Raw genomic sequence first — 24,948 nt, 5'->3', positions numbered from 1 at the left:
ATTGACAGTAAATTTTAATCCTTTATTAAAATTCTGAGATGGAAATACGCTCATTAATATAAATGCAGATTAATTATTTATGCAGTAATGTATAATAATATTAAGCGCTCCAGGATGAATTAGTTAGTCTGAATATACTACTATGTGGAATAAATACGGGTTTATTTAAAGCGCAAAGAATCAAAATGCAGTATAGAATTTTTAACAGTATTCAGACTGTTAAAATCGTATCCATAGCAGAATAATAATAATATTAATGTTTCTCAAAAATTTTAACAAAAGCTATTTTACATCATTTTTTACAATTCAAAAATTATGTCAAGCATTACTAATAAAATAATAATGACAATTAATAACAACAGATACATTGTAAATCCAATTCTATCTATAATTTAATATTATTCATATAATCAACATTTCTTTAAATAAACTCTTTGAATTTGATTTGGAAAATTTTTGTCCGGCTTTCATTGACTATATCCTTGTCTAATTTATTAACAAACCATTTGAATCCTCATGATATAACTGTCTTCTCAGCTGTATGCGTTCCTGTATGAGAAATTTTTTAATTAAAATTTTCTCGAATCACATAGTTCTTATTGTGCGCTACTATTTCATCATTCAAATAATCTCGATACAGTTTATATTTCATTTATGAACAAATATGCATGTATTATAAAAAATTCTTTGTCTTATTGAAAACCAGTCCAACGTTTCTAGAATTTTGGCTATACTCGTATATTTTTTTACTCCTAAAATTGCACACATTGACCTATTTTGCAGTTTCTAGAAAATATTTATTTCATTTTCATTATAGTTAAACACAATGGTGTTACAATAGTTTATGTGTGGAAGCACAATTATTTTATAAATAAAGCACTTAACATAGTTACTTACTGAGTATTTTAACCTACTGATTACATTAATCTTTTTTGCAATTTTTTTATAAGTATTTATTGCATTGCTGTCAAATGAAAAATTATGATCAATTATGACTCGTGAGTACTTTGTTTCACGCACAAAGTCTAATTTTTTGTTGTTAATAATAAACTTACATTTATTTCTTACATTTATAAATCTTCGATCATGCAAAATCATATATACAGTCTTATTTACTTTTAGTTGATGGTGCTTTAGCCAATCATAAAGTGTTTTTAATCCGCAGTTTAACTTTTTCTCTATATCGGACAAATTATTACCACTTAGTGATATCATTTCATCAGCAAATAGTTTACAATCTATTAGATAGTCACTTTCTGCGGGTTGATAATTTTATTATCATCAATAAATTTTACAAGTTGTATTTTAACTACTTCTTCTAGAACCTGTTCGTACATAGGGAGTGTGTTTATCGGCACTGATAGAAGGATTTCTTAACATTTAAGAATATTTCTTTGTATTTAAGAAATCATTTCTTAAACATCATTTCTTAGTATTTAAAAAATATTTCTTTCTATTTAAGAAATTTTTTTTAAATATTAAGAAATATATATATTTTTTAAATACTAAGAAATATTTCTTAAATATTAAGAAATATTTTTTAAATACTAAAAAATGATGTTTAAGAAATGATTTCTTAAATACTAAGAAATCCTTCTATCAATGGGCCTTTGATTTACTATTTTAATACTTCTTACAACTTTTTGTATTGGTAATAATTTTAGTTTTATTTAGTAATTAATTGATTGGTCATTCTATTATTGTCTCTATTATTTTTGATGTCTGGAATTAAAAATTGAGACGTAGACATTTTTGTTATCTATTATAGATTTATTTTATTATAAATAATAATAAAATTAATAGATTATTATTTTTAATAACTGACGAAATTAATGATAAGAATTTTGTAATTTAAAGCTTAATGGTTTAAAAAATGTAATTTAGATAAAAATTGATACAAAAATACTCGACACAAAAATGTTTTTAAAATTTAATCCAAGATAAATTACTCTTTCCCAAGCGGCACAAAAATTTTTTTGATAATATTTAATTGAATTTAAGTTGACAATTATTAATTTTTGACTTCTTGTTGAATAAAATCTTTCAAAAAGTCACCTTTTTTTGACACGCTTGGGTTAGTTAATTAATATAAAAGAATGCTATTTTTATAAAACATATTGCAAAAAATAAGTTTCAAAACTTTATTTATTGAATTCAATTAATTTGCAAAAGATTCAATCCGCTATAATTGAGGCGTGCAATTTATTAAATAAATCGTCAGATAAATCCCGACAGATGTCTCGCAGAGCTTCAACTCCATCAAGTACCGACAAAATCGGATAAAATTTAAATTTAAAATAAATAATCGCTTATTGGTTTGCATACGCCAAAGAAAGAGAGGTCGATCAGTTGTGCGCGCTTTTTGTACAAGAGTCTCTTTACTCCCACTTTACAGCTAAAACCACTATTGGACAACACGTTCAACTGCACTACTACACTGTCCACAGCCAGTTCGGTCTATCGTGTTACAAATAAAAGTGAACCCTTATTTAGTTGCTCAATTCTTTAGTTGAATCTCAGCTGTCTTACTAGGCGACTGTTTTAATATTTTATTAAAGTAATTTCCTAAAATGATTGATTGACAATCATTTACTTAGTCATAATAATAAGATAATACTAAAGTTAGCCGACGATTTTTATTTTTTAATTTATTTTTAATAATTAAATAAGAACAAAAAAATATTTTTTAAAAAATTGCACTTACAGTTTTTAAAGTTTTTTACAAGTGAAATTTTTTTTTTTATGTTTTTGTAATCATTTTTTGAATAAAACAAAATTCTAAAAAATTTTAGATGTCGGCTAACTTAATTTTCATATAATAAGTTACATTTATTACTTACAATAAGTGTTTTTATACAAATTTAATCATAATTTTTTTTAATTTTTACTTACAAAGAATGGCCTGTCCTCTGGGAAACGATATGTAAGTACTTTTTAAATCAATAAATACAATTTTATTCTCATAAAAAATAATAAATTAAATTATGACCCTGAAGTTAGCCGACACCCGCCATTTTAAAAATAAAAAGACCGGTAATTTGGAAAAAAAAAATTTTTTTTTAGTTTTGAAAAAATACTCGTCTAGATTTTTGAATTTTCTAAACGAGTATTTTTTTCAAAAGATCAAATAATAAATATTCGAGTTATAATTTTAAATTAAATTTTATGATTAAGTATTTTTCATTTAAAAATTTTTACAAATTTAATTACTTTTTGATTTTTATTTATAATTTTCCAAAATCTAGATGAATATTTTTTTTATTTTTTACTTTTCCAATTTTTCAGCCTGAAATTCATCGAAAAACACTATTTTTTAAAAAAATATCTTGTAATTTTTAAAAAAACAAAAATTTTAAAATTAAAAAAAAATACTCGTGTAGATTTGTCATTTTTCTGAACGAGTATTTTTAGCTTCCCGCTAAGGAAATTGAAAATTTTCAAAAATCGGGAAGTTATTGTTTTTACCCCGTTTTTCGAAAATCGAGTTTTCATCAGATCTCGACGTTTTGAGGTCCTAGGAAGCTTCCCTGACTATTCCCGCGAGGGTGTCTATATGCCTGTATGTATGTATGTATGCGCGCGCGCGCGCTTGTGTGTGTTTGTGTGTGTGTGTGTGTGTGTAAACCTCTCATAACTTTTGAACGGCTCGACCGATTTGATCGCAGTTGGTTCCATTCGAAAGGGTTTGACTAAACTTAGATTTTAAATACAAGTTGGACCGATTCCGACGGATAGATTTTAAGAAATCTTAAAAAAACTGCGGAAAAAAATTTTTTCAAATATGGTTTTTTTAAATAACATTCAAACGGCTTGACCGATCAATTCCAAAAACTATTCAGCTCTTAACATCGAAAAACCACGTCGATCGCCACCAAGACGGTCAAAATCGGTTAATTCGTTCGTGAGTTATCGTTGACGAAAGAAATCGAAAAAAAGTGTTTTTTTCGAATTACACCGAAATTTCCGGTCTGATCAATTTATTATTAAAAATATATCATAGAATTTAAAAAACTGCGTCGAATGCTGCCAACCGCGTGAAAATCGGTTCATTCTTTCAAAAGTTATTGCGGTTTGAAAATTAAAAAAATAGTGTTTTATTAAACTTCTATCAGACTTTTGAACTCGGAGAGCTCAAAACTACACGAAAATTATATTTTTGAGCTCGAAGAGCTCAAAAACGTAATAAGTGCTATTTTGAGCGCTTAATTACGAAAGTAGCGGGAAGTTGCAGGGATAGCCCTCAGGGTCAACCGTTTTCCTAATTTTTTTTTTTTTTTATATTCATAACTTTTTTCATTTGAATAACATAAATTTATACACTAGTCACAAAAATTAAGGGATATCAAAAAAATTCTAAATGTTTAGGTGATTTTCAACGAGCTGTAACTCCGATTAAAATGATCGTACAGCAAAAAAAAAAAAGCAAATTGTAGCTCCAAGTGTCTAGTTTTCCTATACGGCCATGAAAATTTTTTATCATGTTTGGGTTCGGAGAAATCCTAAGGAAACTAGAAAAAAAAAAAAAATTTCCAAATTTTTTCTCGTCTAAAAAAAAGTCTACGGGCTTCAAAAAATTTTTTTCTATTGTTTTATTCAAAAACTCTTTTGAAAAATTTAATGACATTCAATTTGACGCAATCAGAAAGCCTGTACGATGATTTGCCGCGGAGTTATCGATGATAATTGATTATCAAAGTTGACTTTGATAATCAATATCTCTAGAAATAATGATCGTATATAAAATTCAAGAGGGTTTTGGAAACTACACAATATTCTTTATAAGATACTGTGAACGGCTTTTGACGAAAAAAATTTTTTTTAATTGAAAACTTTGACTGAAAAAAAGACAAAAATTCGCATAATTGTAAGAATATTTGGATAACTTGGTATAACTTTGGATAAAATAGATAAACGAAGGACATCGTCGGTAATTTTCCAACCTTAAAGTGTCTCCTAAAATCTCTGAAAAATTCAAAGCGCTGCGATTTTTTTTTCATAGTGCCCCGAAGCTTCAAATTCTTTGTTTTCGCAAAAATCACGATTATAAGCAATTTTTCGATTTTCATTCTTTTTCTGAATGAAAAAAATTTTTTTTTCTTAAAAATCTTTATTTTTTCCGTCAAAAAGATTGATTTTTTAAAAAATTTGAAAAAAAAAAAATTTCAATTTTTTTTGAAAATTTTTTTTTTTTTCGAAATTTTTTTTTTTTAAATGAAAAAAATTATGAATATAAAAAAAAAATACTCGTTCAGAAAAATGACAAATCTACACGAGTATTTTTTTTTAATTTAAAAATTTTTGTTTTTTTTTAAATTACAAGACATTTTTTTAAAAAATAGCGGTTTACGGTGAATTTCAGGCTGAAAAATTGGAAAAGTGAAAAATAAAAAAATACTCGTCTAGATAATACTCGTTTAGAAAATTCAAAAATCTAGACGAGTATTTTTTCAAAACTAAAAAAAAATTTTTTTTTTCCAAATTACAGGTTTTTTTATTTTTAAAATGGCGGGTGTCGGCTAACTTCAGGGTCATAATTAAATTTCAATTGTTAAATATCAAAAAAAAAAAAAACTTTCCTTCCCGGCTATCCTATTTTTTTAGCAGAACACACTTTTACAAATTTTAAATTTCAATCTCTTGAATGACTCTACTGATTTTGATGTAGGTTGCGGCATTTAGTTTTTTTTTTAACATAAAAATATAACTTTTTACTTAAAAAACGACCCAACAAGAAACTTTTAAATTATGTAAAAAAAAAAACTCATTTATAATTTTTCAATGATAATTTTTGAACAAATCATTATATTTTGATGCATAGTAGTTTAAAATTTAAGCACTTTGTAATGCCGCAAATCGCATTTTGACCGGTCAAACCATTCATAAGTTACATATGGACATTATCGTAAAAATATTCAAAATTGCTTTTTAGGATCTCAAAACGTAGAAATCCGATTAAAATTTAACTTTTAAAAATCGGAATGAAATAACTAACTTCCTAATTTTTTTAAATAATTAATTTTCATGACGGGAAGTTAAAAATTTTTTTAATATTACAAAATGACTAACATAAACACAAATAAGATCATTCGGAAAAAATGAAACGATAAACTTTGACCCAAAAATTTGATGCAATAGTTTTTAGATTAAAGCAGTCTACAATTTGTTTTAGATAAACAAATCTTGAGGCCACGCGTTTTAAATTCAGATGATAAGAATATTTTTTTTCTTAACAATAAAATATTATTATGACAATATTCAAACGATTTCATCATTAAAAAAAGTAATACTTTATAGATATGAAGACATCAGCCAAATAGGCGACCAATTAACGGATGGCCCAGGTGTCGGACTTCTTTACAGCGAATATCTAAGACTCGATAAAATCCTCTCAGCGCAACGACTTCTTAGTGTAGAATACAAAAAAGAAGTTCACGATGAGCACCTTTTTATCGTAACTCACCAAGGTACCTTTAGAAAATTACTATTCAAATAAAACTTTATTTTTATTTATTAAATTAATTTTTTAACAGCCTACGAGCTTTGGTTCAAGCAAATAATTTACGAGCTCGACTCTGTTCGGAGACTGCTCAATTCAGAAGCCGAAAATGACAATTCTTATGATAATAATGAGAAATTATCGGAATATTTGCGCTTAGATGAGTCGCAAACATTAGAAATTCTCAAAAGGCTGAACCGCATTGTTCTTATACTCAAAGTAGGTGCGATAAATTAATTAAAAAACATAACAAACAAGTAAACATAAACATAATTTTAAAAGATGACACTGACAGTGAAGACCAGCTCTGAAGAGTTGAATGAACTCTGATGACAAGCCAATTAGTTATGGGATTTGCGGTGGCGTTTTTATAAAGGGGTTGTAATTGAATTAGCACCCCCGACAAATCCTACTCGCTACTTTTTTGTTGTTACTTGTGTTTTTACGTACAGTAGCAACTATACAAGTGGGTCAAGGCTTAATTTGTCTGGTCTTGTAATCTTTTTTGCTTTCTTAGATGTTATGTATAAGACGTCTACTTGAGTTAGATACAATCAATAACTAATGATGTTCCTTCGACACCTGCTAATTTGTAGAGTTTAAAACCTGTAAGATAAAACAACAGTTATTAGAGTTATGGCTTTTAGTAAAAAATTAAAATAATAATAAATTCAATACTCTGTAAGTAATATAATATTTTGTAAAGGTATTACCACACGAATGCCAACTTTTGTTAGCTAACAATCCATAGTGATATTTACGAAACCACAATCCACAAGACGTGGTTTAAATACCTTAAGGTCAATAGACCTGAGATAACGTGAGAATAAAATATTCTTCCCGGTATAAAAATTTTGAATTTTGAATTTTTTTATTTCATTTTTGTCAGTCTGATGTTTCACTCAGTTAAAATTTTAATTTAATTATTAAAATAATTCTAAGAAATCTCTGAAATAAAAAAAAAAAGTAATTTTTATAAATAATGTTTTTATTTCAAAGCTTTTAGTGGATCAAGTGACTATCCTAGAGACTATGACACCGCTGGACTTTATGGACTTTCGTGATTACTTATCACCAGCATCCGGCTTTCAGTCACTACAATTTCGCCTGTTGGAAAACAAACTTGGAATTAAACAGGAGCATCGAGTTAGATATAATCAGAACTATACTAAAGTTTTCGGGAATGATCCTGAGGCTATTGAGGCAATTAAAAAATCTGAGTGCGAACCAAGTTTGAGCCAGTTGGTTCAAGAGTGGCTTTCACGTACACCTGGACTTGAGGAAAATGATTATAACTTTTGGGGAAAGTATCAGACCGCTGTCGAGCAGATGCTTGATGAACAAGAGATGATTGCTCAGGTAATTTTTTTAATCATTAAATTTCGTAACAAAAATATAATAATGTAATTAATTTTTATTTTTTTAGTATTTTATAATTTGGGTTTTTTGCTATTAAGCTTTTATGTGTTATAAAAGAAACTTTTATTTCAACAATTACTCATTAAAAAATAATTATTTATGATAAATCCGGTATTTTACCACAATTAGAGTAAAATCCCAATTTTGATAAAATTACTTGTAAATAACGTAAAAAAGGTCTAATTATTTCAATTATTTTTAAAAACATTAATTACTTTACATGATTAATATTTAACTAGCAACCTTACAATCACTATGTGACTGCCGTGACTTTTGAACTATAAATAAATAAAATTTTGCTTTATTAAATAATGACTTTTGTTAAATTGCACTGTACTTTTTTAAATATTGACGTTATTAAAGATATAAGCCCATCCCGATGTTACACTCATCAAGAGCATTCATTTGAGTACCTACATGCATTTTGATATATTTTTCATATATACATATATATAATATATATTTTAAAGATATAAGCTCATCCCGATGTTACACTCATCAAGAGCTTTCATTTGAGTACCCACATGCATTTTTGATATATTTCTCATATATACATATTATATATATATATATATATATATATATATATATATATATATATATATATATATATATATATATATATATATATATATATATATATATATATATATCGACGTTCTAATTAACACATTGTCTAACTCCATTTTAGAGAATCTTCTATTTGTATGAAAAAAACAATTAGTTCAAAATTTATTATCACTTTAAAAAAGCATTTAATATCATTATTATCTAATAGAGATATAATATTTAGGTTTGAATCATTAAAATAATTTATAATTGGATTATTGCTACATCAAAAAGTTAAAAAATCACCCTCTAAAATATAAGGAGTTAGACAAATTGCTAATTAGACCGTCGATATATAAATATATAAAATATATGAAAAATTGATGTGGGTACTCAAATGAAAGGTCTCGATGAGTGTAATGTCAGGGTGAGCTTATATCTTTAAAAATTTCAATAGTTTACAAGATACAAGGTCATTTCTTAATTATGTATCTTGAGATAGAGCATTTTCGAATGCAGCCTAAATACTTATCATAATAAATTGACTATCGGTGAGAATGATATGAAACCTTGAAAACTAAAATAACCGATTTTATCATATGACTATCCTGGACACAAAATTTTGCTTATTCTCTTAATAATATAGATAATTCGTATATTATTTATAATTTAAAGAAACAAACGAAAGAGAGTGTACGTACTCATATGAAAGCAAATGTTGCTTCAAGAAAAGCTGTCTTTGAATCAATATTCAACCAGTCTCAACACAACGCTCTGGTATCACGAGGCGAAAGACGATTCAGTTATCGAGCCCTCCAAGGTGCTGTTATGATAACACTTTATCGTGATGAACCGCGATTTAGTCAGCCTCATCAAATACTTACAGCTCTAATGGATATCGATTCGTTAATTACTAAATGGAGATGTAAGTTACATCCATTATCTATAATTATAATCAATAACCACCTCACCTATAACCAATGATGCAATATTAATTTTTATCAATGCATAATAATATTTAATAAATTATTACTAATGACTGTGACATTTCAGATAACCACGTGCTTATGGTTCAAAGAATGATTGGATCTCAGCAATTAGGAACGGGTGGTTCTTCTGGTTACCACTACCTTAAATCAACTCTCAGGTAAACAGTTGATATAATCCTTTAGTGAAGATAAAATTTTAAGTAATAATTAAATATGAATAAAATTACTTTACAGTGACAGATACAAAGTATTTCTTGATCTATTCAATCTCTCAACATTCTTGATACCGCGAAATCTAATTCCGCCGCTGACAAAACAGATGAAAACAAAGCTCTCAATAGCCTTGGGCTGTTTGGGGCTTGAAGACGAAGTATCTGATCAGAACGTTTCCGAAAGTTCTGTTGAAGAATCTCTCTAAGGAATAAAAGCTCATATTTAGAAGCCTTGAGGTCTAACTACTACTTCTGTGCATACACGTTCTTTTGAAGTTATTACTTTTTATTTTGTTCGTAAACATTTATGTTTAATACTATGGTTTCTATCTCAACTTCTCTAACAATATATTTAAGTGTATAAAAAGTACAAATAGTTGTTTTAAATCCAGTAATCTCAACAGAAATTCAATGTTCTTGATTGTAGACCATTTGATTAAATAAATATTATTATTGTTATATTAATAATTAAAGCTACCAAATAACATTTAAAGATGATACTTGATTTGCTATTCCTGAAAATAAAATATAATATTTTTAAGTATCTTCTGATAATAATTATCGTATAAAATATTTTTCAATCTTATCATTGTCAATATTTCAATTTACAAATAAAGATAATAATAAATAATAATAATATATATATAAACTGTACCAACCACATAAATTATTTCCTATTGCTATATAAATATATCCGTCATTGCCAAACAGGGTACCCCATGAATTTCTAACGATGTAATAAGGTATTTTTCCGGTGTTATCGTACCCTACTATTTGTACTGCATGATTTAACATTTTAAATGAACCGTCGCAGTGAAATTGTATTATTCCACCTAAATAATTTTGCCAAGTAAGAGCATTTACTGCCACTGCTACTGGTCCGTGATTAACTAACACATCTAGCAGTTGATCTTCAGTATTTATGAAGCTAGAAAAAAATATATAACTTTTTATTACTTTTGTTTTTTCACTAATGGCTTGAAAGTAGGACTCCACTTATTTCGGGCTGTGAAAATACCTGTTCGCAACATTATTGATAACTTTTTTCCAATCGTATATTGAACAGTTTCACTGAACTTGATATATGTATGTATAAAAAAATATATTGCAAAATCTCAATTTCCAAGTGAGTTGAGAGTTTGAAACTTTTTTAAAACTTTAAATTTCGCAATATACTTCTTACTATTCAATATGCAAACCAATAAAACGATTGAAAAAACATAAAAAGTATTTTTATAGACCAAAATAACCACCCACTGTATTTATTCATCGATATTATTAAAATCTTGATTTGAACTTTTGCGTAAGTCGTAATTTGAGATGACTCTCGGCATATAAAGTAGATAGAAAAAGAGGAGTATTTTACTCACCTATCACATGTAAAATCAGTAACTCGAACTGTTGACTTTGCTGATCTAAAAATAAAAAAAAATTAATCCATCAATGGATTAGTTACAAGGTAAGTGAATTAATTAATGAATGAACATTAAAAATAATTCATTGTTTTACCGCTCTAGTACGCAAGTGTCTGTTTTTCCAGTTACCGGGTAAAGAGACTCTGTTGAGACAGATACTTTATTGTCTACGAGCCAGGACAGTAGACTGCAAATGTCTCCTCCTTGACAGCCAAAATTATTGTTATCAGCACAGTCGATCATCTATTAATAAAAAAAAATAAATTAATAGAAAATCACAATTATTTGATTAAAATCATTTCAAATCATAAAATTTCATAAAATTGATCCTGTCTGTTGTGACGTTCCAGCTAATTTTAGAATTATTAAAAATTAACAATTAAATTTAAAATCAAATTTTAATATTTTTTTGTTATTATTGCTGCTATGTAATTCATAGTCAGCAAAGTTCCAGGAATCTTTTTGATAAGAAAGTCGCCGGACTCGGATCTAAACTCATGAGATCGGGGCTCCGACGACTTCTCTGGCTAGGGTAACCGTACTGAATCTGCAGATGCAGAGCAGGCAGTCAGCCGACGAACATCTTAGGCCCCGGACGTATGTCCGGAGACTGACTGACTCTTTTTAATTGAAATATTTTAATATACTACCTATTAATATAATTAACTTCTTATTATTTAAACAAAACCCTATTTAAAATCCTTTTAAAATAAGAGAGAGTTCAGTAATAGGCCCACCTGAGGTCGATCAATCATCTAACGAAGCTAACTTGGAGTTTTAAAATGATAAAATTATATAAAAACATTTAACTGGAAAAACCCCAAAAATCTAGAACTTTACACTGTCTTTTATATTTAATTTTGTTACACGTGTACTTTATTATAAACTTATGTATAGATTTGTCATTCGGCTATTTGCCTTGGCATAAAAATTGAATAAATAAATAAAATAAAATAAATTATATTTGTAACTTAAAAAAAAAAAAAAATTGTTAAAAAAAAATTAAATCAACCTAAAATATATTGTATAAATTTCATTTCAACCCGTCAAATAGTTTTTAAAATATAATAACCGTCTTTTAAAGAAAAACTTTTGAAGAAAACGTATTTAAAGTTTATAACTCAAGTTTTGCGTATAAAAACAAATTTCAACTTTTCTTAAATTATCCATTAAATCAACTTGCAATTTAAAAAAAAATATTTTAAAAATACTGAACTTTTAAAAATTTGACTTTTTATAAGTTCTGACCTCAGAAAATCCTAATGTTAAGATAGATAAATAAAATTACCTCCTGGACGCTGTAGGATGTAAGTGTATGATTTTTGATAGCAATCATCGATTCAATACATTCGACAGTACTGTAAGCCCAACAAGCTCCACAATTTCCTTGACTTTTAACTGGTGTAACAACTCCCTTCGTTCTCCAGTCAAGTCTCGGTGGTATTCTTACCGCTCTCTCATAGCGTATTAAATTACCTTCGGCACTGGAATATTTTTGACGCATAAAACGGTCAATTCGATGTCTTTCAGCGCGAGTTGATAAATCTCTACGTAATGCCAGCTTTAAAAATTCATCTTCTGACAAATCTGAGTACTTGGTTGGCCCGTAGTAAGCACTCTCCGGTGATGTTCTTAATTTATTCATCTTCTCGATCCCTCGAAGCGAAATCTATGAACAATTAATTAACTAATTAATTCTATTTATAGTTATTTCTTATTTCTAGTTATTGATCAATAGAGTGACTTACTTGAAAATGTTTAAATCTTTTATCATACTCAATCGGATCATGACGGTAAGATTTATTGTAACGCAAAATATAAGTCTCAAATAATCTCAGATCATCATCAGTTGTATCTGATGATGGCACTCTGATAGGTATAGCCAGAAAACAAAGGCTTATCATAAAGACAGACAGTGCTACCGTTCTCCACTCCATCTTGAATGGGATTCATGATCCTCTGTTAATATAAGTAAGTCTAAGGCTTCCCAGACTGTACTTAACTTGTGAGCAGATTATACTGTCTTGCAGTAACTCGAGTATTTTCACTGCACTACTAAATTATACGTCGGTATTATACATATATGTTGTAAAATATTATTAAAAATACATATCAATTAAATGGACAATCGCATCACTGTGTACCTAAACGAGATTATCAATTAACGTTATAGCAATAAAGGGGAGTTTATCTTATAGATAACGATAATAAACTCGATTTTTCTTTAAAATTCATAAAATTTTATAAATATTTTAAATAATTAACAGTGAAATAAACAATTATTGACAATTTATTGAAACATCCACCAACTATAACATTATATTATTTTAAAACGCAAGTTAACCATTTAAACAATAATAATTATGAATAATATCATACACACTTACAAGTTTATGACAAAGTGCTTAAATCTCATAGTTTATACTGATAATAATTAAAATGTAACTTTTATTTAAAGGTTTAATATATTATTAAATATTCCCTTAGAGCCAGTGTCAACATAAGTGCCAAAAATGTTAAATAAAGAGTTGTAGTTAATCAAATAAAGATCATACCGATATGTGAGTGTGAATAAAATTTATCAAGTTGTTTCACATTATATTTTGTACTGCAAGTATAATACACACCAACACACACGTACACAAAAGTTCAACAGTCACACATACAAAAAATTTCATCAATAATTTATAAGTATTTTCGTCATTATTAATATTGTATTGATAAATAAGATATATAAGACTGAATTTAAATGATAATAAAATTTGCTAAAAGTTTTAGAAATTATGTAATTATATTGTTGCACCAAATTTGAATAATTAATTATTTAAATGGCAATATAACATAAATCATTATAATTACCATAAAAAATGTATTTTTCAATGCAATAATAGTTGAGAATAATTTTCTGTTTATGATTAAAAAAATTAGTTATTTAAATAATTTATATTAATAATTATTGAGCTTGAGTTTGTTCATAAATTGAAATTTAAGATTTATAATTTTTAAATGCTCATAAGTTAATAACCACAATATTTATAAATAAAAGTTTTAATATGTGGTAATTAAAAACGATACGAAAATTGTTAAATCTTAAAATTTATCATTTATAGTTTAAATATTATTTTATAAATCCTCAATTAGTATCAATATATATTATATGTATATATTAATATTTGTGTCGATTTATTTGATCGAACGATTGTATTATAAAAATTACATTTGTAAACAGGTTTTAGAACAAAATAAATAAAAAAAAAAATTATATATTATTATTTTTGTTAGTATTATTATTATTATTTAAACTCACAGAAAATGAAAAAGGGTTACTGAGGAACAGGATTCGGAGTTATTTGTTGGGTGATTTTGAGCAGAACGTTTATTAACCATCTGACAACACCAGGCATTGATGGCCGCATAGACAACGAACTCAAAGCGTTTCTCAATTCGTGGAAGGTGTTGCGTGTGAAGTGGTTTCTTCGTGACGATAAACGCATTTTGAAAAATTGATAGTACACAAACGGTGTTAGCAAACCAGCACGCCCACTAAAGAAAGTCATTTAATTATTAGATTTAATAATTTACCGAAATAGCAATCATTACTTCTTGTTGTTTATAATTATAATATATAACATTAAGGTGTGCCAAAATTCAACTTCCGTGAGGGACCTCTTAAAATTGGAATTTTTAGTTCCGCTTTTAAAAGGAGTTGTGTTTGGGCATTTCCTGATATATTTTAAGCGTAAGGGATTTATTTGATTATCATGGAATTTTTTAACAGGAGTTTTGTTTAGCCAAATTTTGAAATTTTGAAATTTCAGCAAAAATGCCTAAACAAAACTCTTGTTAAAAAATTAAATAAATCCCTTACACTCAAAATATGTCAGAAAATACCCAAACACAACTCCTGTTGAAAACAGAACTCAAAATTCCATCTTTAAGGGAGGGAAGTCCATGTAAAATTTTCAAAAAATCGATTTTTTTTTTTTTTTCGATAATCTGAAAATATAATATGTTGAGCGTGTACTGACGAGAGGAAAAAAAATCTCGAATATTGACGAAGTTATAGCTAATATAATGGAGCGGGCCGAGCACGTATTGTAAAGGAGCGAGCAACTTTAAACGCGATTATCTCGAAACTGTATTTTTAAAAACTGCTCGTGTTGTAACTCAAAAAGTTATCGACCGATTTGTCTGAAATTTAGTGAGGCCTTTCTCAACATTACTTTCGGAAGGATAAACCTAAAATTTCAAATATTTTGCGTTGATAAAATACTTTTTTGGGGTCAAAAAAATAGCCCCAAATTCTGACTTTTTTTCGAAGGCTTATTTTATAATAAATTTTATCCTTTTTTTTTTTTAATTTTAGAGGTTTATCCTTTCAGTTAATGTGTCCTGAAAGAAAACACTTTAAATATTTTGATTCAGATGAATGGTTGATGAGTGATAAATAGAGCAGTTTGGGACCTCGCATCGGAGGCAGCAGACAAAAAATTATCCTGAACCGCCATTTTGAAAAGAAAAAAAAAATTACTTCTGTATTCTAGAAAGGCTTAATAAAGTTTAATTAAGTTGAAGTTTAAAAACAATAAAATTATTTTATCACATTTAAAAATATTTTTAAAAAATGACCGATTTTGAGGCTTTTACATGGACTTTAAGAGGTCCATCACGGAATTTGAATTTTGGCACACCCTAATATATCATATACTTACGAAAAGACTAGAATGATTGTAAGCGGCAATATCATGATTTCACATAATCCACAAAGTCGTAAAATATTGCTCGATTGATACTCAACCAGAGATATCATGAGTCGAGCCGGCCAACAGCTATTTTGCCCAAGTGTCTATTAAAAAAAGGAATATCGCAAGTCATTTATTTAACTACTCATCTGTCGTCTTACACAATATATCATTATTTTGATAAACAAAAAATTTTATTTATTATTTAATAAATAAAATTTTTTTTTTGACTTACGTCTAATAGTGCGAGAGAATAACTAGCTGCATGGAGAATTGCGAATAATAAAACCGGTACCAGCACCACTGTTGTTAAATTAATAAATAAAATTAAGGAAAATATTTTTTTACCGTTACGTAAATTAAAATTTTACGACTCATTGGAGTAATTAGTTAAATTATTACGAATGAGTCGAAATAAGCTAAACAGTATTAATATTTTTTTAAGATGTTATCAGTGACAGACATTGTAAAAAATATTTGAAGTAACTTATGAGCTTAGTCATCGCTCATTATAATTGCCATGATTTACAGTCAAAAGGATACTTGTCACAGGTGACACATATAAAAATATTATAGAGTATAATAAGTAGTGACACGAATCCTCCATGAGTAAATCTTCAATAAATTGCATGTTGAGTCGAACCACTGGGACTCTTTGATGTAACCTAAGTGCGCTGGTAGCAGCAGCACTCATTAATACTTTGTAATAAGCATTATACGAATTTCTATAAATTAAATAGAACAAAATAAATTAATCAGTGATCTCGGAGATCAATTAATAAATAATTAATGGGTATAAGTAAGTATATACCCAAAAACTGGAATTAAATATCCAATGGTAAATAAAATAGTAAATACTCTAGTGGCCCAAAGTCCAGCATTAATTTTATTAGCAAGTACATGCTGTTTCAATGCTCCCCAGCCCTTTTCGACTTGCTGTGAGCTGTCGGTAGACCCTGAGCTAGGACTGTCAGCCATTCTGTAATAAATAAATTCAATTAATATCTGATGGTGATGAACCTAAATTAAATTAAATTCAGTTAGATTAGATTAGATTAAATCTAAAATAATTAATTCATATTTAGATATGAATTTATAAACTTTGATCAACCAATTAAGTATACATTTACAGTTAGGTAGAAATCGTCAACCTAGCCCTACTTCTCGATGCTATAAACCAAGTGAAAAATGCTTACGTGTGTAAAAGTGAAATTATTAATGACCCAAAAAAATGATAATAAAGTGTAAATATCAATGAAATTGTTATAATTATTTTGAAATAAGTACTTACTTAATAGCTCTGATTACTATTGATAATAAAGTTTGTTGTATATAGACAACACAGCTATTTAATTCACAGTATTGCACTGTCTAATGTTATTAAATTGACCACGACAGAGACAACATACAATGTGTAATGTGCCTGGCTTGACTACTTCTCCAATACTCCAATACCACGACCCCGACTTCAATAAATTGTGACAATCAGTCTCACGGTCGAGTCATCGAGTCATCATGACGACTGACAACTTTAACCAAGACCTAATTCACGATGCACACAGATGGTGCTTTTTATGTTACATCAATCGATAAGACAGATAATTATTTCGCTTCGCATGTTTTCTTCATGCATGTGATGGATGTAAAACATTTTTAAAGTAATAAGAAATCACGTTTGAAATATATGCATATTTTTATGATATTGAAATTAACAGACATCTGATAATGTTTTAAATTCTTATAAAAATTAAGTAATTATGAAAAAAATTTGATATAAAAATTCCACATGCAGAAATTAAAAAAATAAGATTATGTGCAAAATTTTTCAAATATTTTTTTTTATAATAATCGATGTATAGTAAAATTCTGAAAAATTATCAGATGTCTGGTGATTTCAGAATCATGTATTTTTTCTTAATTTATTATAGGTAGTTATGGAGTTTCATGCAGTAACAAACCTCGACGAAGAAATAAATGTGTAGAAGGGCTGTCACTTAACGGCTATAATACGCAAATGAATCGTTTATTTGAGAAACCCCATGTTATATAGGATTTCCATATGACTTATGGGGTTTCTCAAATAAACGATTCACATGTATTGTATTAATTGATGATGATGACAAATGATGCTTTTGTTCTTCATTGGCACTGGTTACTTTGCATTCGGAATTTTTTTGAAACTAAAAATTAAATTATTCAATAATTACCATCAACTCAAAATAATATTAAAAATCCTTAATCTTAAAAAAAAAAAAACGAATTGAAAGTATTCGAAATAATGGAATTTGAATGCTCTTCAATGTTTCTAAATATTTTAAATACTTTTGAATTCCTTCTTTTATGAAAAATTAACATATTAAAGTTTTACGCCTATTGGTCAAGTGACTAGTAAATCTAATTCAAGCCAACGGATGGACTTTAATTTAATGGATTTTAATAAAACTTTAATTTATATATACAATCGGACAATTCTTTTTTTAAACCAGTGATAGAACAATTTTAAAAATTAAAATAAATTAACTAATTATTTAAAAGTGCATGAATAAAGATCATTTAATTGATCCCAGCCTCGCTTACATTTATTCATATCTTTTCCATCCCAAATATTCTGTTTATTGTCATAATATTTGAACCAAAGTCTATAATTTCATTTTTATTAAATTGAAAGTGTAACTAGATGATACAGTGCGAAAAAAATGTTGATTTTATGGACATTCGGCATTTTTCAACTATACAATTTATGTCTATAAACATGAAAACTTTCAAATAAAATTGTGTTGTCTTCTCTATCATAAAAATTAAATTTTTTTGTGTTGCTTAAATTGTTGCGTCAATAACTAATTAATTATTAACCCGAAAAAAATTTTTTAAGAGATTCTCCGAACTCAATAGTCCAAGGTCAGCGATAAAAATTAATTAACATCGAATTTGTCTTAATATTTATACTGTCAAAACATACTTTTATAAACCGGTTGATTAATTTATAAATCCGTTGCAATTCAGAATGATTTAACTCGACCGAAGCGATACCCAACGCATTTAATGTGACTTTATTGAAAACTCAGTCAATACTGCAGTTTCTAGTTCTGTTTTCAGTGTCAATTTCATCTTCGCACGATTTCCCCCCACTTTTAGACTACTAGCGCCACTTGTGAATAAAACTCAAACTAATAATTTAAAAATATATTTTGACAAAAACTTAATTAAGTTCGAATGACTTTTAGGATTTTTATTTATTAAAATTCAAATTTTACTCATTTTTAAAAAAAATTTTTTTTGATTGCATAGATACTGACTTTGTATCTGATGATCCGTGATAAAAAATAAAACCTAATGAAATTCTGTTTTACCAGGTAAACAAGATAAAAATAATATTAAAAGAATATATATGAGGCGATAGTGATAGATATATGACATATACCTATTAAAGTATTGATGACCACGTGCTAAGGTCCATATCTTCATGCATACAGAACAGCACACGTAAACACAGTGTTTTTGTGTGAGTATGGGTTTAAGAAATATAAGTGTTTATTTAATTGTCAGTATAGTCTTACTAATGTTACCGATAATAAACGCGGTTCGATAGCATTACACAATTTGCACATTGGATGTCTATTAGTGCCGCATCTAAATTTTGCTTGGTAATGTTGTTTTTATAATTTTATGGTATTTATTACTAAGTTATATTTAATTTATCGAATTTAAACAGTCATTTTGTTTCATGTATAATTCAGAAAATCATTGAATTTCAACTATTTTTAGAATTATAAATTTACCTAGTTGTTTGAAATCAACAGACAGGTTACAATTTTTTTTTTTTTTTTTTTTTTTTTTTTTTTTAAATAAATAAATTGTTACAAAACAACATTTCAAAACTTTATACATATAATATATTGAATTTTTTACACGAAAATTTTTTTTTATAGAATTTTACAATTTGAAAAAAATATTTTCAAAGTTATCGGATGTCATTTTTTTTTAATGTAATTAATGACGTTAAAGTTAGCAGCCGCTTGAAAATTTTTTAATTTTTTTTTAATAAATAAATTTGCTCCGAAAAATTATTTCTAAAAAATTGGATTTTTTATTTTTTTAATTTTCTAAATGTCAATTTTTTTTCTCATTTTCTTTGGCATAATTTATTTATTAAAAACCCTGATTAAAAAAAAGTATTGAAAAGTATTGGTTTTCTAGTCAATCCAATACTTTTCAATACTTTTTTTTTTGTCTCAATACTTTTTTTTATTCAGGGAAAATTCTTAAAATTATAAAATATCTGCTAAATTAATTTTCATTGTAATTAAATCTAAACCAATTTTTATTTTTTAAATAATAACATAAAATCTAACTATCATTTTTTTTTTTTTAATACAATGATTATTAAAAAAGTAATAATATTTTTACCTAGTCTATTGTTCTTGACATTATAAAATTCAAGGTATTGATGTAGCAATTACTAAAATTTATAGTTACTTAATTTCAGAAAATCATCAACTATGGAGACCGCCAAAGTTTTGGAATGGGCTGATTACCTGGTTATCACATTAACAATAGCTATCAGTGTTGGAATCGGAATTTATTATCGGTTTGCTGGAGACAGACAAAAAACATCCGAGGTTTTTACATTAATAACAAACAAAAATTTTTATGAGTTATGACTATCACTTTATATTCCTACAGTAATAGCCTTTAATAAATAAATTGATTTGTTACAACTCATAAAAATATATCATATAAAAGCCAACTCTTATTTAGTAAAGAGATTTATCGATGCGGCTTTTTTACCTTTTTAATTAATTTAAATGGACAATGAATAACTGACTTATAAAATTGCAGGAATATTTTTCAGCAAACAGATCAATGGGACCGATAGCAATTGGTATTTGCTTAATGGTATCGTTTATGTCTGCAATAACACTTCTAGGAATGTCTGCTGAAAGTTACGATTATGGAACTCACTTTATTATTATTAATATTAATTACATTATATCTACACCAATAATTTGTTATGCATTTTTGCCGGTGTTTTATAAATTACAAGCGACAAGTACTTATGAGGTATAACATCTATCAGTTATTATTTAATTTATGATTGGTAAACAAAATAATGAGGATAAATTTTGATAAATGAGTGTTGAGATTGATAAATAAAACAATAAATTTATTCTGTTAAAGTACTTAGAAAAACGTTTTGGAGTACACGCAAGATTATTGGCAAGCTTCGTTGTATGGCTCCAAATGTTATTGTACTCAGGTGTTGTACTCTACGCACCGGCATTGGCTTTTGAAACAACAACTGGCTTAACAAGAATGACAAGTATTCTATCAGTTGGATTAACTTGCGCTTTTTATTCAAGTATCGGAGGGATAAAGGCTGTATTAATAACAGATATTTTCCAAGCGGTTTTGATGTTTGCTTCGTTAATCGGTGTAATTGCCGTAGCTACTTATTCAGCTGGTGGCCTCGGTGCAATATTTGAGATTGCAAATCAAGGAGGTCGAATAGATTTGTTCAAGTAATGTCACCTTTTATTTATTTACTATTACTTTATTTCATAACTTCATATTCAAATGTTTTTCATGGTTTACAGCTTCTCTATTGATCCTACCGAACGTCACACGTGGTGGACTCAAATAATAGGAGGGATGTGTACATTTTTATCACTTTACGCGGTAAACCAAGTTCAAGTTCAACGATTTTTAACAGTCAGGTAATTTTATATGATTCTTTAACTCATTTAACTACATGAATTTAAAAAAAAAAAAAAAAAAACATTTTTTTCTTATCAAAAAAATATTTGATCATACGATGTCATTGTGTCGCTGATAATTGTCACTTATCAAAATAATTATTCATTTACTTTCGTTATCTAATGATTATTTTTATTTTTTACTAATTGTACAAGATAAAAATATTTAATTTAGTTTATTTTCACTATTCTATTATTTTTAAACAATTTTTTTATTGTTATTAGGAGTTTAAAAAAAGCACAACTAGCAATGTGGTTTTGTTTACCTATTCTCATAATTCTTAATTTAGCAACGAGTTTATCTGGATTAGCTATTTATTCAAAGTATTTTAAATGCGATCCAAAAACTGCCAAAAAAATAGATAAATCAGATATGTTACTGCCATACTATGTTATGGACTCAATGTCTGCGATACCAGGCTTACCTGGTTTAATTGTCGCCGGTAAATTTTTTTTATTCAATTATATAAATATACAAATATTTTATCTTTCTGTCTGGTATAAAGCAATAAAATTATTATTATTATATAGGTGTATTTAGCGCAGGATTAAGTACCATATCAGCAGCATTAAATTCTCTCGCCGCTGTTACTTTAGAAGATTATGTAAAACCGTTATACTCAAAATGTACAAAGAAACAATTGTCACCGTCAACATCATTGTTATTGGGAAAATTTTTGGCATTCATTACTGGATTTTTATGTATAGCTCTTGCTGTAATTGCTCAACATTTCAAAAATATTCTTCAAGTGAGATTTACTACGTAAAATTTGAAAATAATTTATTTATTTTAAATAATTAAATTACCCGCATGGAGAAATATATATGTTAAAAATATATGTCGCATATATAATATATATTTACGCAAAAAAAAAATATGTCAACATATATTTTTCACATAGATGCTGACATATATGCAGAGATACATGCTAAAATATATGTAGACATATATGTAAGCATACACTGAAAAGAAAATTTCTTAGTCTGAGAATTTTTTTACTCAAATCAAGAAAGTTAAATTCTTCAAAATTATTGACTTGATTCAAGTTAAATTTTTTTTTATGTATCTCTAGACATATATTGCATTTATATGCGCGCATATATGTGAACATATATGCGGACATATATTTAGCGCAAAAAAAAATATATGTCAACATATATTTTTCGCATATATATTTTTCCATGCGAGTAACATCAATTATATTAAATTTCAGACTAGTTTAACAATATTCGCCGCTGTTGGTGGGCCACTCTTGGGTTTGTTTACCCTTGGTATGTTATTTGAGTCAGCAAATCAACGCGGTGCTGTCTTTGGTTCAACACTATCCCTTATGTTTTCACTATGGATGTCATTTGGTAATCCACGTCCAGTTGCGCAGGGATTACCTGTTTCCATTGAAAGCTGCAGCAATGAAACGCTGTCTTCTCTTTACAAGGAACTCGAAATGGAACATATAACACTACAAGAATATTTACATCCTCCTATTCCCGACAAATCTCAATTTTTGTATCTTTATCGAATCTCTTACATGTGGACAGGACCGATCGGTTTTTTCATAACTATTGTCATAGGCTTGGTCACCAGCAAGTTGTCGGAATGCTTCGGATTAGAGAGTCCGAAAAATATTAACCCAGATCTCTTCTTCCCTTTCATAGCCAAGCGCATTCGTAAGAGGCTTCAGACTGATAATGGAGTGACTGCACATAAATATGAATTTGAAAGTAAAACGCGATGTAATACTGCTACCACGCACATGTAATTTAATTTTATCATTATTTTAATATTCATCATTGCCTTTCACAATAATTTTTTTACGTGTTCTGTTACAATTATATTTATTAATTATTGTTTTCCATCAAAGTACAAAAGTACAGAGCTATTTTTCTCTTAAATTATCTCAATAATTTTAACACCAGTTTTATCTTAAATCTGGATAGTATTATGAAAAATAATGTTGTTTTCCTTAGTGATAATCGTTTTGTTTTTTATTGTAATTTCTGTAATAAAATTGCTTTAGCCTTAAGGCAAATGTCTAGTACGCTAATATAAACATACTGGTGCTTTGTATGTTGTAATGAATGCCTAAAACTATTAGGGCGTCTTAATCTTGTATAATGACAATAATGGTCAGTTACTTTAACAAATTTTATTAATGTGCGTATGATACCTCGTTTAGTACTTAAATTACAGTTATAATTTTAAACAAAATCGCTCAACTTAGTATTCTTAGGTTAATCTATGTGGTATTTTAATAATATTGTTATATTTATGATTGAAAAATTTAATGGTTGATTAGAATGGTGAAAAAATTTATTACTAATTAAAATATATATTTTCATAAAAATTGTTATATTTTGTATAAGTCAATCTCTATTTTTTTAAATACCTATTAATGTAATAAATTTATATGGAATGATAGAAAAATTAACTTGATTAAAAAAAAAATTTTGAGCCAAGAAAACTTTACTTACACTACAAAAAATTTTTTAGTTCAAGAATTTTTCTGCTTTATTCAATATGATGAAACTCTTCAAAATAGTTTTCTTGGTTCAATAACTTTTTCCTTGAATAAAGTTAATATTTTTATCAGTGTAATAATAAGGGGATGAATAAAGACATTCAACAAACAAGAAGATATTTTTTATAATTTAAAGCTTTAAAATAAAAATTTTTAATCATTTTGAATTGAATTGAAATAAATAGTAGTTCATTCAGATCTTCAGAAATTTCGTATTTCTTCTTGTGATTCATTTATTGTATGACTGATTTTAAATTCTAGGATCGTTTAAAACAGTATAATATCTAACGAAGACGAGATTTATTGGTTTTAGTGGTACATTTCCACGTTTTAGGTGATCACTATCAGCGGATTAGTTGTGTGTCTCCAGATTGTGATGAATAGAAATGCTGGTCCTAAAAATAATTAGTTTCAATCAAGCCAAATTAAGCAATTAACTTCTAAGACGACAATACGTCTCGGAATCTGAATGGATCTAGTGAAGTCCAGATCAAGCCAGTTTTTATTTCAATTCTTATAGGCTAAGCTATAATATACTAAAGCTTGACTCAATCCCTTCTTTTTTCTTTTTTTTTTTTTTTTTCAACTTCTGTTTTAATGACCACAATTTATCATGTTTCTATGATATTATCTGTTAATTCATTCATCAAATAAATATTTATTATTTTTATTGTCAACTCGTGTTGATTGTGATAATAATTAATAATCAAAATAAAAAAAACTTCTTTTTTAAGAAGACAAAAGAAGATAAGTTTTATCCTCTTCAAGATTAAAAATTTCTACCTCGAATTAATTAAAGTATTTATTATTATTATTATTATTATTATTATTATTATTATTATAGTCTTATTAAA

The 24,948-nt window shown here is 27.3% G+C and overlaps 4 protein-coding genes across 7 annotated transcripts; 2 read left to right on the top strand and 2 right to left on the bottom strand.

Moving 5' to 3' along the window:
• The first annotated feature begins 1,572 nt into the window (after positions 1-1,572).
• Positions 1,573-10,152, top strand: LOC123262251 (tryptophan 2,3-dioxygenase). 3 transcript variants are annotated; one of them, XM_044724414.1, is made up of 8 exons: positions 1,573-1,651; positions 2,897-2,923; positions 6,295-6,464; positions 6,531-6,715; positions 7,496-7,855; positions 9,140-9,389; positions 9,518-9,611; positions 9,688-10,152. In XM_044724414.1, the coding sequence occupies exons 2-8, from the start codon at positions 2,898-2,900 to the stop codon at positions 9,869-9,871; spliced, it is 1,269 nt and encodes a 422-aa protein (XP_044580349.1). In that variant the 5' UTR covers positions 1,573-1,651; position 2,897; the 3' UTR covers positions 9,872-10,152. The 3 variants fall into 3 exon arrangements, with proteins under 3 accessions (XP_044580349.1, XP_044580348.1, XP_044580346.1); XM_044724413.1 differs by lacking the exon at positions 1,573-1,651 and adding an exon at positions 2,465-2,557; XM_044724411.1 differs by lacking the exon at positions 1,573-1,651 and adding an exon at positions 2,477-2,610 and having other exon boundaries at positions 2,824-2,923.
• LOC123262252 (cathepsin O-like) lies at positions 9,934-13,289 on the bottom strand. Its single transcript, XM_044724415.1, has 6 exons — positions 12,829-13,289; positions 12,369-12,749; positions 11,175-11,323; positions 11,036-11,080; positions 10,325-10,593; positions 9,934-10,180 (listed from the first exon to the last, which is right to left on the bottom strand). The coding sequence occupies exons 1-6, from the start codon at positions 13,015-13,017 to the stop codon at positions 10,140-10,142; spliced, it is 1,074 nt and encodes a 357-aa protein (XP_044580350.1). The 5' UTR covers positions 13,018-13,289; the 3' UTR covers positions 9,934-10,139.
• Positions 13,290-14,329: 1,040 nt separating this feature from the next.
• LOC123262253 (Krueppel homolog 2) lies at positions 14,330-17,353 on the bottom strand. Its single transcript, XM_044724416.1, has 6 exons — positions 17,114-17,353; positions 16,634-16,801; positions 16,366-16,547; positions 16,058-16,125; positions 15,793-15,926; positions 14,330-14,623 (listed from the first exon to the last, which is right to left on the bottom strand). Exons 2-6 carry the CDS (start codon positions 16,798-16,800, stop codon positions 14,404-14,406), a joined length of 771 nt encoding a protein of 256 aa, XP_044580351.1. The 5' UTR covers position 16,801; positions 17,114-17,353; the 3' UTR covers positions 14,330-14,403.
• A 1,905-nt stretch (positions 17,354-19,258) lies between these two features.
• Positions 19,259-23,888, top strand: LOC123262250 (putative sodium-dependent multivitamin transporter). 2 transcript variants are annotated; one of them, XM_044724410.1, is made up of 8 exons: positions 19,259-19,324; positions 20,309-20,441; positions 20,662-20,883; positions 21,001-21,341; positions 21,417-21,536; positions 21,801-22,018; positions 22,107-22,324; positions 22,790-23,888. In XM_044724410.1, exons 2-8 carry the CDS (start codon positions 20,322-20,324, stop codon positions 23,333-23,335), a joined length of 1,785 nt encoding a protein of 594 aa, XP_044580345.1. In that variant the 5' UTR covers positions 19,259-19,324; positions 20,309-20,321; the 3' UTR covers positions 23,336-23,888. The 2 variants fall into 2 exon arrangements, with proteins under 2 accessions (XP_044580345.1, XP_044580344.1); XM_044724409.1 differs by lacking the exon at positions 19,259-19,324 and adding an exon at positions 19,331-19,466.
• The last annotated feature ends 1,060 nt before the right edge of the window (positions 23,889-24,948 follow it).

Source organism: Cotesia glomerata, linkage group LG3 (assembly GCF_020080835.1).
Source record: "Cotesia glomerata isolate CgM1 linkage group LG3, MPM_Cglom_v2.3, whole genome shotgun sequence".
Lineage (NCBI taxonomy): Eukaryota > Metazoa > Arthropoda > Insecta > Hymenoptera > Braconidae > Cotesia > Cotesia glomerata.
Note: the sequence above shows the minus strand (reverse complement) of the source record. Positions and strands in the feature narration are given on the sequence as shown.